Source organism: Pelodiscus sinensis, chromosome 6, assembly GCF_049634645.1.
Source record: "Pelodiscus sinensis isolate JC-2024 chromosome 6, ASM4963464v1, whole genome shotgun sequence".
In the NCBI taxonomy this organism is placed as follows: Eukaryota; Metazoa; Chordata; order Testudines; family Trionychidae; genus Pelodiscus; species Pelodiscus sinensis.
In genome coordinates, this window is record NC_134716.1 from 71,191,062 (window position 1) to 71,207,136 (window position 16,075).

The 16,075-nt window shown below is 44.1% G+C and overlaps 2 protein-coding genes across 9 annotated transcripts in view; both read right to left on the minus strand.

The window, feature by feature from the left end:
- Positions 1–15,484, minus strand: part of RHOBTB3 (Rho related BTB domain containing 3) — a 134,669-nt gene extending 119,185 nt beyond the window's left edge. The window contains exon 1 of one of the 5 annotated variants that reach the window (XM_014571319.3): positions 15,348–15,484. Coding sequence is in view for 1 of the 5 variants with exons in the window: in XM_014571316.3 (XP_014426802.1) it covers positions 13,685–13,695 (11 nt within the window). In the remaining 4 variants the exon portion in view is untranslated. The other 4 variants (XM_075932113.1, XM_014571317.3, XM_075932112.1 and 1 more) reach the window with 4 other exon arrangements.
- Positions 23–15,476, minus strand: RFESD (Rieske Fe-S domain containing). 4 transcript variants are annotated; one of them, XM_075932123.1, is made up of 4 exons: positions 15,348–15,476; positions 10,407–10,587; positions 10,279–10,313; positions 23–8,686 (listed from the first exon to the last, which is right to left on the minus strand). In XM_075932123.1, the coding sequence occupies exons 1-4, from the start codon at positions 15,474–15,476 to the stop codon at positions 8,417–8,419; spliced, it is 615 nt and encodes a 204-aa protein (XP_075788238.1). In that variant the 3' UTR covers positions 23–8,416. The 4 variants fall into 4 exon arrangements, with proteins under 4 accessions (XP_075788238.1, XP_075788239.1, XP_075788240.1 ...); XM_075932124.1 differs by lacking the exon at positions 15,348–15,476 and adding an exon at positions 15,202–15,338; XM_075932125.1 differs by lacking the exon at positions 15,348–15,476 and adding an exon at positions 14,974–14,995.
- Positions 15,485–16,075: the final 591 nt, after the last annotated feature.

Here is a 16,075-nt window from a genome sequence, read left to right on the forward strand (position 1 = left end):
CTATTTGTTAATAAAATAATCATTAGTACAAATAGCTTAATATCTTGTGTTCCTTGTCTCATGAAAAAAATCTAGGGTATTTGTCATTTAATCCAGTTGTGGCTGAGAGCCTCACTATTAATGTTTTTTAGGAACATGTTATATAGGATGTAAATTTTGCACTAACCAACTGTTGTGTAAATTTTTCTGATTATGTAAGTAAAAGCATGAGATTCTGAAGTCTGGAGTCTAATGTGTTTATCTTATACCAAATTCCACAAAACTGGCCAATGTCTAATCACATTTTTTCTAGCAGACAGATACTGACTAAATTGGATTAATGTGTACTTTGTTTCCTTTACTGTGGTTCAGTTTACCAATTTCTCTTTGTCAATGGAGTCCATGACATGGTTCAATTCCTCTTTGCTTTTTCCCTTTATGCAGATTTTCTCATCTCCTATCCTGATTCACTTCCCAGGATGTCTGCTTTGTGAAGTCATAATTTAAAAATGACTATATCCAATCTTGTCAGAAATATGAACAGCAATGCTGTTTGGATTCTACCCAAAGTATTAACAGAATACTCCTCTGTATTCCATTGCTAAAAAGTTCTGGAAAGGTCATATGATCTTATGCTTCATTTTAAAATTTCTTTAAAAGTTCAAAAGCCAGATTTTAATGAAGCGAGGCCCAGTATCCACAAGCACCGCCTTAATGTAGCATTTCAACACACCCCGTTACTCCTTAGTTTATGCATGATGTACTCCACCAGCATTCCCTCTGGCATGGCAGCACGGCCCGACAGCTGCTTAATGAGCCCAGCCAAAAGGGAAGGGACGTGTCCCTACCAGCTTGGAAGAGACTTACTTCTCTATCCTCAGCAGGGAGCTGCTGCTGCCACTGAGGAAGAAATGCCTCTTCCCCCTGCCAGGCAACTCCATACATGAGTCCTGAGCCCCTGGCTGAGTGGTGCTCATTAAGCAACTGTGATACTGTGTTGCCACACAGCTGAGAGGGAACACTGAGCTCTACTTATGTATAAGCACAGACCTACCCATTATTACCCTGAACGTGAGTTTTATGTTGACAAGAGCATACAAAGTGGAGTCCACAGAACCTCCATTTTGTTTAAGGAATGCTTTCTCCCTCAGATGCAGCTTCCCGCCAAAACCACAGCTTTGTGCACATGACCCCAGCTATGCATCCATCCCTGAACCATGTGCACTTGGTCCTAACAGCTACACTCAGCCCCAACATCACTGCACTCATTCCTAAAAGGTACACTCACTCCACTCAGTTGCACAAGGCCCTAATTCTGCACCCAGCCCATTAACATCTTTTTCCCACCACAGAGCCTGTATAAGCTCTGACCTGAGAGAGTTTGGATTGGTTCCTCTGGTTTCTTTGATCTTTCCAAGTTCCTGTGGTTCCAATCCTTTTCCCTGTCATCTTTAGATTAATGGTTTTGATTTGGTGAGGCCTTGGTTTTGACTCATCAGCCACCTTGCGTGTGGGAATGCCCCACGTGGATGGTACTTGGCTAGAGTCGTTGGACTGAGACTGGACTTACCATCTACTACCACTTAACTTCTGGACTGGATGGTTTAGCCAGAGGGTGACCAGTACCGTATCCTGAGGAGCCATTCTCCAAGCAATTGAGGGTCCTTCCAGCATTCTTCTGCCAAGAAGCGAGGATTATCGCTTCAGGGGATCTCCCCGCTTGTCCTCCTTCAAGGCTTCCAATTAGCCACGAAGTAGAAGGTTGCGGGCACTGATTGCCACATATTTTCTAAAGTATATCTTTCTTTGTATTGGGATCTTTCCTATCTGCTTGGTTTCTAGAGATAGGGTGGGTGAGTTGTGTTTATTATTCCTATTTGTGCTGTTAATTCAAAATACATGGTTTGGCCCCAAACTCTGGCTTGCCTGATTATTGGGTCCATAAATAGCCGGTCATAAAGATACAGATTACCAGGTGAACCTCGCTTCTGACTCTGGGATCAGTTACATCTAGTCATAACAGGTCTAATTCCACTCTAAGTTAATGCGTTACATTGTTCCCAGTGTAACAGTTTGGCGACCACAGCACGTCCTGGTAAGGATTTTATGGTCCTTGTCAGGTTCTGTCTGGCTTACTCAGACTTTTATAAGTAGTGCCGTAGCACAAACAGAAATAATTAATGGTACGGTCCATCGACTCAGGGAGGGAATTCCCCCAAGGCCCTATCTTTTTCTCCCCATTCTAAATCCGGAAGTGACTACAGTTTGGCAAAACTGAGGACACTCCTCCCCAATGCAGGCCACCCGGTAGCTGAGGTTCCCGACCTTGCTGACTGGCAGGTTCAGCCCTTCCTGGTGGTTCAGGTCCGTGTGGCAAGCAGGCGTGCACCTATTTTTAGGGTAATCCGGCCATTGCCGTGGTGATTTAAACCCCTTCTGCAGGGGGTTTTTTTTTTTTTTAAGACACTGTACCTTAACCCTTTTCTCTCCCTTAATTGGTTTTGTAATTGTATAGTGAGAACCACAGGCAGGTCTTGAAGTTCAGACCTAGCCAATAACCTGTTTTCTCAGTTAAATCTAGTACGGATTGGGTAAGCAATCTGGACAGGAAAGATGTCTGCTCCCCAGCTTTTTGACAGCCGCGGCTGGAGACCTGTATATAATAAAAACACCTTGGGGTCTGCTGTTAATCTTTTTGGTAAAGAATCTAACCCTTGGGTGGAAGAATCTTTCAAAGGGGAAGATTCTTTGGTTAAGTTTGGGGAACTGTGGGAAAAATATAACAACCCCACACCAAAAAGCAATATCAAAAATGGACCCTGCTTTATGGTTTCACAATGGTGAGCCGGGAGCTGGCAGCTCAAATTAAAGTATTAAGAACTTTACATGATAAAACCACTCACCACGTTAACAACATTAGAAAGCCAGCTTAAACAAATGATTGATGATATAGAGTCGAAGTGTTATCACTGTAATTTATGGAAATGTATAATTGGGCTGGAGTTTATTTGGATTTTAAAATGGAGTCTGTGGGTCAGCCTTGTTGGTATACAATCCTGTCAGCCTAACCAAAGGAGGGTGGCGAGGGGTTTCTCTGTCTAAAGATTCCCACCCCTTACAGGGTTGCACTCATTACCAAATGCTTTGCACCCATCCCAAAAGAGCTGCACACGATCCAAAAAGCTTTGCATACTGCCCAAATGGTGTTGCACTCAGCTCTACTAACATCTTCCTGCCTTTTTGTCTATAAATAGCCTAGCTGTGATTCAGGGCGGGTTCAGTCTTTTGGGTTCAGCTTGTGTCATTTTGTAGGTATGCTATTGGTATGTTTTACTGTTTGTCATTAAATGTCATTAAATGTATGGAAGAGTGATTGAATAGTGTGACCATGTGGATGTAGGTAATGGTTGTCCTGCCAGTGGGATTAGTTTCCTGTGGAGAAGTCCCGTGTAAACAATAGCCTAGCACAGGGTTGGCTACTGAGGGTTTACTTGACACCCTATTGGATTAACATGTGAAGAGTGGAAGGCCCTTCGCTAAGGAGTCCAGATATCTGCACCTGCCAGGCCAGAGGATAGGATCCGGAGTATCATCGTGGGATTGCCTCACTGTTCCTCTGCCGAGGCTTCCTATTAGCCAGAGCATAGAGGTCACGACCTCTGAAACCTGTTCTCAATCACGTGGATGTAATGTATACCTTGTGTATTGGGGATATTCTATCATCTTTTCTTCTGGGATAGGGTGGGCAAACTGATATTTCACGTGTTGACCGTTTCAGATTCTTTACAATATATGGTTTGGCCCCATATCTTGTCTCCGACTCATTTGTCTTAAAACCCATACCCGATGATAGATACGGCCTCGGGCGATCCCATCTTCTGGGACAATTAACATCTGAATGTCAGGGTGTGCCTAATTAGATCTCTTAATTAATCATTACTGCGTCCCAGGGTAACAGAAGGATACCTTAATACAAGGTTTAAATGTAAAAATATCACAATTGGAGATCAAAATATCCGAATTATGTCTCAAAAATGATCAGGCAGAGGAGGTCATATTGGAACAAAATGCGTAGCTTAATGACTCACAGGTAACAGTTAGACAGCTCTTAAAAGAGGCCAATAACATCAGAACTGTGGGAGATCACACTCATGCCAACAGAACATTAGTAAGCTGCTGCAGCAGCTCGGAATGCCTAAGGGAGTGGTGGCAGCCATCCAGCCACAATTTAACCATGTAAATTGGCTGGGAGATGAAGTAAAAAGCTAAAATTGTGGTCCATCAGTGCTCTACCTTCCTATCAAGGAGGGGTGGAGAAATCTGAATAAATGGCACCAATCACTACCACAAAAGTAACAGTACCCAGGGCAAAATCAACCTGTGGTGAAACAAGAACAGAAGGTTCTCACTCCCGAGCAGGCAAGAGCTCTCCATAAAAATATGGGGCCTTGCAATAAAGAGAGGGTGTTAAATTGGCTGGCCTGGCTTTGTGTCACCCCAAATTTAGGGCCAGAAGATGTGGTGATTTTGCTTAAAGAGTGCATGCCAGTAGAAGAATTTCTCTCTCTACCTTACCAAGTAATTAATAATCCTAACATAGAGCATATAATCCTAATGTAGAGCAACTTTATATAAGTCTGTATCATTTATACTTTCCACATGAGGACATTTTAGGCAAGTTATATATGAACCAGCAAGGGGAAGGAGAGAAACCGGATCAATATATTATAAGAAAGAAATTGTTATATCTATTGGCAGGGCTCGGTATTCAGAGGGATGACAGGTTGGACTGTGACACTCCCCAGTTGAGGAATATTTGCTACCAAGGCTTGCTGCCAGCTATCAAACTGGCACTAGGTACCTTTGATTACCTTACTGCTCCCTTCCTTGTTATGGAAGAGAAGCTAAGAGAAATTCATGAGCTGCAGCAGCTCGCTACTGTGGGATTTAAGCAGCACCTTAAGAAGATCTCTGCATTGAATGATGAATTCCAGCAAGGAGTCATGCCACCTAAATATGAGCTGAAATTTAAGGATAACAAAATTAACAGGGCTGGTTTCCCATCTAGAACGTTAGTTGGCAAGAGGGAAGATATCTTTGTAACTCGTAGAGTCTTGGCTTGCCATGGGAAAAGATTAAGGCAATGGACATGGACACTGTGTTTAAGGAGTTAATGCATTGGGAAGGAAAAACCGTGAAGGTTAACAAAACGCCATTTTGTGTTAAACAACCAGTATGTACGGAACCGCCATTTTGCAATCCCTCTTCCAGGTCTTGTAAGTGCCGCCATTTTGATTCCGACGATGAGAACTAGGATATGAAGTGAAGGGGTCGAGCTTCCTAGCCCCTGAAAATGGATACAATAACAACATTGTCCTTTGATTTATAAGGAAGACCTGTCATAGACATTGAATACCATGGGAAGTTCAGAACAATCAAGCAACAAGCATTAGTGGACACTGGGACATCTAATAGCCTAATTTGTCCTAAACAATCGCCATCTATTAAAACCACAACTATTGATCATGTCAAGACCTTACAATGGAAAATCTTCAATAGTGCCATTTATCAAGGATGTGCAGTACAGAATAGGCTCTCTATGGACAAGTAATACCCTAGGATTGCAAGAATTAGATAACATCAGTATTATAGGTATTGCTATAATCAGAAAATGTGGGCTAATAATTGATTTACCCAATAAGTGTATCTACCAAACAACCAATGCTGAAGAAGCTGGGACCATAATATTCCCATCCCACAGTTTGAGAGTGATCAAGACATGCCAGGAAATTGAGATGCCTACATGGGAACCCGATGTGCAAGCCATAGTAAATCAACATATTACCGCTTTCGCACAACATAAATTAAGTTGTGGAAAGGTAAATCAGTCCATTTTGGTGCACGGTCTGGACATGAAACCAATAAAACAGTACCAATTTCCAATGGAAACTCAGAAGGGGATAGAAAATACAATTCAATCATTACTCTCACAAGGAGTCACTGTGAGGTGCAATAGCCTGTGTAACTCTCCCATATGGCCGGTGAAGAAGGCTGACAGGAAATCATGGAGACTGACGGTGGATTTTTGGGAACTGAACAAGGTAATCCCTAGAGTGGCTCTGGTTGTAGCAAAATACCTGGAGATTATCGCCCAAATTTCTAGTGGGGCTTGATGGTTCACCGTCCTTAACATTTCTAATGCGTTCTTCTCCATTCCCCTGCAGCAAGAATCATGGTATAAATTTGCCTTCACCTTTCTAAATCAACAGTTCACTTTTATCCATGTGCCACCGGGGTTCCACAACGCACCCACAATTTGTCATTGGATCATCTCTAACCTGTGGAGGAATTTGAAATATGCGAAACATGTGGTGAGCTATGTGGATGACATTTTAATAGCTACCGAGGACAGAGAGACCCACTTGAAATCTCTCAATGAAGTTCTGGGTACGTTAAAGAAGGCGGGATTTTTAATCAATCCATTGAAGGCCCAGCTAGTCCAGCAAAAGGTCTCTTATTTAGAAGTGGAATTGGGGCAAGAAGGCTGGAAGCCAGACCAGGAAAGAGTAAAAACAATATCCAACTTACCTGCTCCTAGTGATGTCCATGGTTTGAGAATATTTCTTAGATTACTAGGCTATAGTAGAGATTTTATAGAAAATTTCAGCTTAAAGGCTAAACCTCTTTATAAGCTATTGAAGAAATCTCAGCCATGGAAGTGGAGTAATGTGGAACAAGAAGCTTTTGTACAGTTGAAGACTGCCTTGATGCAGGCACCAGCTCTGGCATACCTGGATCCCAATAAAGAATTTAATTTACAATTGTCAACTGGGAAGGAAGCTATTGGAGTGGTGCTGATACAGATGAGAGGGACTACAGTTAAACCTGTCGCATACAGATCCAGGACCTTGTCCGAGGTAGAACAACAATATAGCAGCTATGAAAAGGAGGTACTAGCACTTGTTTGGGCATTACAACACTGGGAATATTTAGTAGGAATGGCTCCTATAGTACTGAAAACTTGCCATACACCAGTAAGGTATATAATAACTGGCAGAATCAATAACGGACAAGTGAGCCATCCCAGAATAGCCTAGTGGACATTAGCCTTGATGAACCATCAAATTAAGGTGGAGCCCTCTAAATCATATAATATTGCACCAGCCCTATTTTGTAGTCCTGTTACCTCTAATATTATCAATAATCATGAGTGTCCTATTCCTGAAAATAAATCACCTGAAGAAACATCACTGTTTGAACTGATAACCACATACGAGTTAATCAAAGAATATATGCCAAATGGTATATGGGCGGTGGATGGAAGTTGCCATAGACACAATGGCCAATTGGCAGCGGGAGCGGCAGCCTTACATGTTGCCTCAAAAACAGAAGCATTAAAACCAATCAACGTTACCTCTGTACAGGCCACCGAAATTGTTGCAGTGATATTGGCCCTAGAAAACAGCCCATCAAATGATAACATCACAATCTGTACGGATTCTGATTGGGTGCTTCGAGCTCTGCAGTAGCATGGTAGCCACAAATCAACTCTGACGTGGAGCACTTTGTTCAGAATTGTCTAAGATGTGCACAGAATAACCAGAAACATGACCCCCATAGCAAACCTATTCAACACCAGCCATGGGATAGAATCCAGATTGATTTCATAGGACCATTACATAAGTCCTCCAAAGGAAATGTGTATTGCCTTGTGGCTGTGGACCCTTTTACTAAATGGACTGAGGCGATTCCCGTGAAAAAATGCATCGCAAAAACAACAGCGAGAATAGTCTTAAATGACATCTTCTCTCGGTTTGATCTCCCAAAGGTGATAGACAGCGACCAGGGGTCGCTGTCTATCACTTTACCAGAGAAATCACTAGACAGATATGCATCTTAAAAGATGGAAAGCTAAAGATCAAACCCCACCATTAGTCCAAGATCAACAAGTGCTTGAAAACCTCCCAATTTCATATTATAGGTTTAAACTATTTAATATATAAACAATTCTATCCTTCAATGGATATTTACCATTACATTTCCAAGATGATTTTATAAACTGTGATTAAGTACTATAATAGTCCTCCTCATAAAAATTAAGACTAACCCGAGCAATGAAGTTTTAACACTTGAAATATTACAAAAAATTATACATACATTACACTTGTCTTTTCTTAAAGGAAAATATAAAACTTCACTGACACAATGTTAATTCTAGAGGCAGTCTTGAATTTGTTTATGATCTTACTCTTTTCTACATTGTTTAATGCCTTAATAGCAATAAGTTAATACAGAAAATTTAATATATTAACACTTAGAAAAAACTTTACAGCTGTGTAGTTTTTCCATCATCCTGTGATACTAATGATGCATGTACACACACAGACAAACACATATTTTGCATTATGGCCACTGATTTTGAAGTTCAGAATGTGCATTATTTTTTCATATCAGAACTTCCAGTTTTTTTGTACTTGTCAGCATAGTAATCAGAGTCACACCTGATAGATAAGTCAGAAGGAGTAACATAAACCTTTCCATTGTCTACAGTAACCTTGTGAGTCCTTTGCTTTATCCCCTTTGATCGCCATTTTGGTGTTGGGGATGGAGCTGTAGGGTTTATTGCTTGATATAATCCTTCTCCTGTTGCCAAAGTAATTTTATACTTGTGCCAAGGGCAAATAATGCAAGGCTGTCCATTGATATCCTGGGGAAAAAAATTAAGACAACCCACTGAAATCTGACTCTTCTCTATAAATTATCTCTCGGTTAACAGCTTTTTAGGCTACTTGTAATGCCTTGTACTGCCATGGCAGGAACATCATGTTCTGTTTTTTTTAAAATAGCAACTGGAATACCAAATTAGATGACTGGTCTGGTCCATCCAGTGTAACCTATTTCCAACAATGGCCAATGTCAAAAGATTCAAAGAAAGCCCCCAATTCCCCCAACTGTCAATACTCTTATCATAATGGGATGTGTGTATATGGATGATGGGATTCTTTCGGACTCAAGATAATCATCATCTTAGGCTCTAATCATAATAGTTTAATTTATATTTTTATCCATATGACTGGAGATGTTTTACAGTAGAGTCAGTATTAGTCGACCTTCGGTAATCTGACATTCTGCTTTATCCGACCCTGCAGCTCCCGGGGACAAAGCGGTGCCAGCAGGAGCAGGAGCAGCATCAGCGGCTCCAGGGCGTGGGCTGGGAGAATGGCCCCGCTCGCTGCCCGGTCGCTCTCCTGGAGCCGCTGATGCCTGCAGCTTCCTGGGACAAAGCGGCGCCAGCAGGAGTGGCATCAGTGGCTCCATGAGAGCAACGGGGCAGCGAGCAAGGCAGGCGCCCGGGAGCTGCAGGGAGGGAAGGGGTCAGGGCCAGGCAGGGATGGGACCAAGCGGCCCAGGCTACAGTAGAGTCCCTATCATCTGACATTTTTGGTAATCCGACCACCTATCTGTCTCGTTTAGGTCAGATGATAGGGACTCTACTCTCCTTACATTCTAATAAACACTATGTCTCTTTATGATGTACAAAGCATGCTATCAATGTTTTGTAATGTAAGTATGTCTATGAATCATTTATTAGACATCTACTAGTCTATTTATCTGAAAAAGTACCTGGACTTGGCCTCCTGACTCTCAAGCCAGCAAGTGGTTGGAAGCATTGTGAAAATGGACAAATTAAGGGCAGTTAAAGAGAGTGTTCCATTGTAGAAAGGGCCAAATTTTACTTTCCTTTACACCAGTATAAACCCAAAGTAACCTCACTGATTTCAGAATTATTGCAGTGTTACTAAGAACACTATGTAGCCCAATGTGGAAGAGCAATATAAAAATCTGTACTAATATAAAAGGAGAGGCATCCGTCACTCCATCTGTTACAGAGAATATTTTAGAAGACTTGAGAAGTTTCTAGGGAGGGGCAGGCCGTCAGCCCCACCCCTTTTGCTGAGGCTCTATCCCCACCACAGGGAGGGGATGAGGAGCAGCAGCACATGCGTACCCCAGTATTCCTGGGACAGCAGAGAGGGAAGAGCCCGAGCCTCCCCACCCCTGGGAGTAACAGGGAGGGAGGAGGCCCTGCAGCCCAAGCTGGCTCCAGCCACCCCAGCCCTGGGAAGGGAGGCAGCTGCACAGCCTGAGTCTGCCCAAGCCTCCCCACCCCCACCCCTTGGAACAGCGTGGAGGGAGGAGGCCACATGTACATCTACCATCACAAAGGGATGGGTAATGCTACTTAGGATTAAAATATTTTAAATAATGTAATGTGTCATTTTTAGAATATTTACATACCTCTATCTCTCCAAGATGTAAAGGACCTCCTGCATCTAAAAAATGGTGGAATATGGAATTACAGTCACATCACAACTCACACTGGATTAATTTAAAATTGTTAACATGATGAGTACAAACAATCTTACGGTAGCAACCACAGTCCATAGCATAAAATTTCCCTTCATGGTAGAAAATGACAACTTCTCTGTCATGGACACTGGCTATTATTCTTTGTGACTGTTTTATTTCCTCTTCTTTACCAACACATACAGGAGCATGAGGCTCCATTTTATGAGGTGTTTCGACTGAGCTGTGCAAATCCATGTCCTTTAATTAAAAGAAAAGCCATTTTATAAAAAAATTAAAGTTTAGGTTTTCTCCACAAGGACACTTTGGATATCAAGTCATTCATAAAGATATTATGTACCTAAAATATCATAAGCAAAAGTTTTGATAAAAATAATTTGTACTATATTAATAAAACGTCTTGCTTCATTACAAGTGTATTAGATAAAAGAACAAATTCCATGGTACTTATTAAGAATTTGAATGGTTAACCATTTAACTGATAACTAGATGGGTGAATCTTAACTGGTGGAGGCTGCAGCAGCTCCCCGCTTCCGCTTGCCTTGCAGGAGAGCTGTGGCTCAAAGCTCAGCTTACTCTTCCCCACAGTGAAGAGCCCACGGTGGCACTTCAGCCCCTTGGCCCACCAGGTGAGTTGGAGCACCAGTGCCAGCTTCCCATTATTTGTGGGGGATGGAAGGTGGGCCCGAGCCTCACGGACCAGATCCGGTTTGCAGGTAGTGTTCCCTGTAAGTTGGTGCTTGAGTGTCCTCTCAGCACAGATTTAAATACTGCCCAGCTAATTAGCAGAGTGCCCTTGTCATGATTGAAACAAATACAGGACTACGTAGCACTTTAAAGACTAACAAGATGGTTTATTAGATGATGAGCTTTCGTGGGCCAGACCCACTTCCTCAGATCAAACAGTGGAAGAAAATAGTCACAACCATATATACCAAAGGATACAATTAAAAAAATGAACACATATGAAAAGGACAAATCAAATTTCAGAACAGAAGGGGGATGCGGGGGGAGGGGAGGCAAATGTCTGTGAGCTAATAAGAGGTGATAATTGGGGAGGCTATCTTTGTAATGGGTAAGATAGCCAGAGTCTTTTTTGAGACCCATGCGTAGAGTGTCGAATTTTAGCATGAATGACAGTTCAGAGGATTCCCTTTCAAGTGCAGATTTAAAAGGCTTCTGAAGCAGGATGCAGGTAATTAAGTCATTGAGACAGTGTCCTTTCTGATTGAAATGGTAAGAAACTGTTTTTTCTTTGTGATCCTGTCTAATATCTGTTTTGTGGGCATTGATCCTTTGGCGAAGTGTCTGAGACGTTTGTCCAATGTACAAAGCAGACTGACACTTCCAGCACATGATAGCATAGATTATATTTCTGGAGGCGCAGGAATATGTATTCTTGATCTTATAACTCACTTGGTTAGGTCCAATAATGGTATCAGCAGAGTGAATATGTGGACAAAGCTGGCAACGGGGTTTATTGCAAGGGAAGGTACCAGGGTTGGTATTAGTGTGGTATGTCCTGTGGTTGTTGGTAAGAATCATCTTGAGGTTAGGTGGTTGTCTATAGGAGACTATGGGTCTGTCTCCCAGAGCCTCTTGGAGTTTAGTATCCTGTTCCAGTATAGGCTGTAGTTTATTTATAATGTGTTGGACAGGTTTAAGTTGGGGGCTGTAGGTGATGACAAGTGGTGTTCTATTGTTGGTTTTCTTGGGTCTGTGTTGAAGTAGATGGTTTCTAGGTATTCGTCTGGCTCTTTCAATTTGCTTTTTTATTTCTCTGGGTGAGTAGTTGAGGTTTATAAATGCTTGGTAGAGATCCTGAAGTTTCTGGTCTCTGTCAGTGGGATTAGAGCAGATGCGGTTGTATCGAAGGGCTTGGCTATAGATGATGGATCGTATGGTGTGTGCTGGATGGGAGCTGGAAGCATGTAGGTAACTGTATGAGTCAGTGGGTTTTTTGTAGAGGGTGGTGTCTAATATTCCATTGTTGATTTGTACTGTGGTGTCCAGGAAATGGATCTCTCATGTATAATGGTCCAAGCTGAGGTTGATGGTGGGGTGTAGATTGTTGAAATCTCTGTGGAATGTCTCCAGTGTCTCTTGGCCATGCGTCCAGATCATAAAGATGTCATCGATGTACCGTAGGTAGAGAAGGGGCAAAAGGGGACGGGAGTTGAGGAAACGTTGTTCTAGGTCAGCCATAAAGATATTAGCATGCTGCGGGGCCATGCGTGTACCCATGGCTGTGCCGCTGATCTGGAGGTATAAGTTGTTCTCAAACTGGAAATAATTGTGGGTGAGAACAAAGTTACATAGGTCTGCTATCAGGTTGGCAGTGGTGTCCTCTGGGATAGTGTTTCTAATTGCTTGTAATCCGTATTCATGTGGGATATTGGTGTACAGAGCTTCTACATCCATGGTGGCAAGGATGATGTTATTGGGGAGGTTATCGATGTTTTGTAGTTTCCTTAGGAAGTCAGTAGTGTCTCGGAGATAGCTGGGGGTGTTGGTTGCGTAGGGTTTGAGGAGAGAGTCTACATAGCTGGATAGACCAGTAGTGAGCGTGCCAATACGAGAGATGATGGGACGTCCGACCAGATCCCCTACCCACTTCTGCACCCAATTTTCCACTGTTAGCCCTGCACCCAGTGGGGCCAACAGCCACGTTGGGCCCTGGGGCAAGGTGAAAGGAACCAGATCCACACCCCCCAAAGAGGTGGAGCTGAGGGCAGTCAGACCTTAGCGCCACCCAGACTGTGGTGTTTCTTCCTCCCCCAGCCCTCAAAGCTGTGTGGAGTGGCACATCCTGTGCTTCTGCAGCAGTTCAAAGAAGTTCCAGTGCCTTTTGAGTGGCCCGGCCCCAGGGCAATTGCCCTCTTTGCTCCTCCCCCACATCAGCGGGCCTGCCTGCACCCTACTTCCCACCCAAAACCCACACCACCACTCCCTCCTGCACCTATTTTGTCAACATGGTTGGTTGGCTGGTGATCCTCAGAAAGGTTTGCACTGAGTGGGTTGGGCCACAGGCCAAAAGTTTAAGAACTACTGATATAGGAGTATCTCCAAAAGCAAACAAAAACCAGCCCTCCCTATAAAGAAAAGCAAATGAGCTAAAACTACTTTTTAGACAATGTCAGAGTTGGGGACATACACTGATTTAAAATAATACAAGTGTTAAGGTTTACCTACAAAAGAAAAACAAAATTAAAAAAATGTCTTCATATGTACTGAGACGAATTGAGGGGGGGGAGAAGGAGTAACCAAAAATGGGACAGAATCAAACTCTAAAGAGGGTCAAAGCAATTTAGCTCCTTAACGTAAGTCACATCAATACCTTAGATCCATGCTAGCACATGACAGAGATGAAGAATGGATGAAGGGACGAAGTTTCAAATTAACAAGTGCAGCACCAGTTCTATAGCTCCATCACATCCCACACCCGTTTTGTTCTCATATGTATCAATTCTTTAAGTTCTTCTTTATTGAAAAAGGTTTTCTGAAACACAGAGGAATTGGTCTTAGCAGCACAAAAAAGGCTGAAATGAATGTTGGCAGAACCGATAAGAGGAAGGCTGAGGCTGGGCTGATAACAGAACATGAGAGATTTCTGAAAGTTGTTTTCTTCTTTACTCCTTATAAATAATTCTCATATCTGCCTTCTCCAGATGTATCTTGGAGTCATATTCTTTTAAAACTAGCCAATTAGCCCGTCATAAAACGGGATTTTCAGGTCTCTCCTCCACGTTGGTTGTCTTTCCTGAGCCTCTGATCTCTCACTGCGTCTCTCTCTCCCTCTTTCTTCTCCTCCTACTGCCTCCCTCTCTCTCTCTTCTCCTCCCCCTCCTGCCTCTCACTCGGGGGACCGTGGAGCCCAAATGGCCTTTTGGGCTCCACACTCCCCGTGCTGTATGGGGAGCGTGGAGCCCAAACAGCCTCTTGCACCACTTGCTCCCATGCGGCGGCCTGGCTGAGTGGCACAGAAGTCAGCCGAGCGCCACGGCGGGAGGCGAAGGGGGGAAGACGGTGACATTCACAGCCAGGGGGCAGGGCCTGGAGCCGCTGTCATGCCGCACGTCACCACCTCACTCCCTTTCCCGCCATGGCGCTCAGCTGACATCTGCACCACTCAGCCAGGCCGCCACGGGGAAGCAAGCGGCCGTTTGGGCCCCGCACTCCCCATGCAGCACGGGCCACCCAGAGGGAACAGTCAGCATTTCAGCGTTACAGACTCACAGACACTGGGCTACTATATATATGATGTGTATACGTTCTTATGACATTCCTATGGCCATTCATGCATGGCAAGCAAATCATTCTCCATCAAATATTCCTGCAGCCCCTGCAACTAGTAGAAATACCCCCATGGCACTTTCCAGACTTTTTACGAGCTGATTATGCATAAATCAAATAACTTTACAGCTCTTTCAGGCAGTTCAACCACCCCAGTTACAGCTCAGCCCATGTTTTTATTTCTAATTAAGAGTTTATATTAATTATTAGAGTCTCAGGACTACATTAACTTGAGCAGGGCTCATTCCGCTTTCACAGCTAGCTTTGTTAGGCAGGGAATTGTACACTCCTGATTTCTAGTACTGATTCTAAATGTAACATTTTCAAACATACTGATCGTAACGACACAGGAGCGCGCACTGGGTTCCTCCCCCCGCGCCGTCATACCTCTTCCGATACGTCACAGACAGAAACCCCACTGCGCCGCCGCAGCAGCCTCAGAGGCCACCCCGCAAAGAAAACTACAACACCCAGCAAGCACCGCGCAAGGTGACCCTCATAACCCGTTTAGAAGAGCTCGCGCCAAGCGTTCTCCGTCAGTAGAAAACAACTGTCACGTACCCCTGGATGCGTCCGGCAACAGCGGCCGACCCTGCCAACGGCCGGCGAGCAGCGCTTCAGCCAAAGGTGCCGCGGAGAAGCACGTGACAAGAGAACTCTAGGCCAGCGCAGCACTGAGCGTCATGTGACACGTGACGAGCTCGTACCTGCGCGTCACGCGAGGGACGCCGGAGGATGGAGCCGGTCTGCATTACCCCCTGGCGGGGAGGCCGGCACTGCAGTGCGCGTGGGCAGGTGCTGAGCGCTTTGGAGACCGGCAGCCGTGGGGATCTCATCCGGCCGGTGGAGCAAGTGGGGAGGGGGTAGCTCCACGCCCCGGAAGGGGTGGGGCCTCTGGCGGAAAGAGCGGGAACCTGTAGCCTGCTCTCAGGGCCAGCTGGCAAGCGCCTGCTTTCGGTGCTCCAGCCGTTAAGGGGCTGCTGCTGCAGTAAAGGCGGCCAGGAACTCTGAGCCAACTGGTGACTTGCCCTGCTCTCTCCATCCTCCCTTGGCTGAACAGGGAGCTGGTGCAATAGTGTAACCAGAATGGGACAGGTGTGCGTGGGCAATGAAGTGGAGAAGGGGGATTGGGAGCAATGGGAGCCTTGGAAGAAAGGAAAGGATACACATTTTACTACAGTAATATTTTAGTAATGGCCTCTTCTGCAAGTGGAGATAATATTTTGTTGATCCACTTTATTCATAATAGGCAATGTCTTGGAAAATTCAGATGAGTTCTTTACCACCAGACACTTGGATCATTCCCCTCTGGTTTGTCATACTTGGAAGCATTAAACCAGAACCCTAGATATAATTTAATTCAGCACCCACCATACACACAATTTGAACACAAGAGACCTGCTTTGGAAGAAAATTAAAAGGTTAAGAGAAAAAA

Coding starts and splice junctions, on each gene's coding strand:
- RFESD (XM_075932123.1), bottom strand. CDS start 15,476: ATGAGATCCCCACGGCTGCCGGTCTCCAAAGCGCTCAGCACCTGCCCA. Junction 10,588..15,347: donor GTCCCTCGCGTGACGCGCAG/GTACGAGCTCGT, acceptor TTTTAATTAAAG/GACATGGATTTGCACAGCTC. Junction 10,314..10,406: donor TATGGACTGTGGTTGCTACC/GTAAGATTGTTT, acceptor ACCATTTTTTAG/ATGCAGGAGGTCCTTTACAT.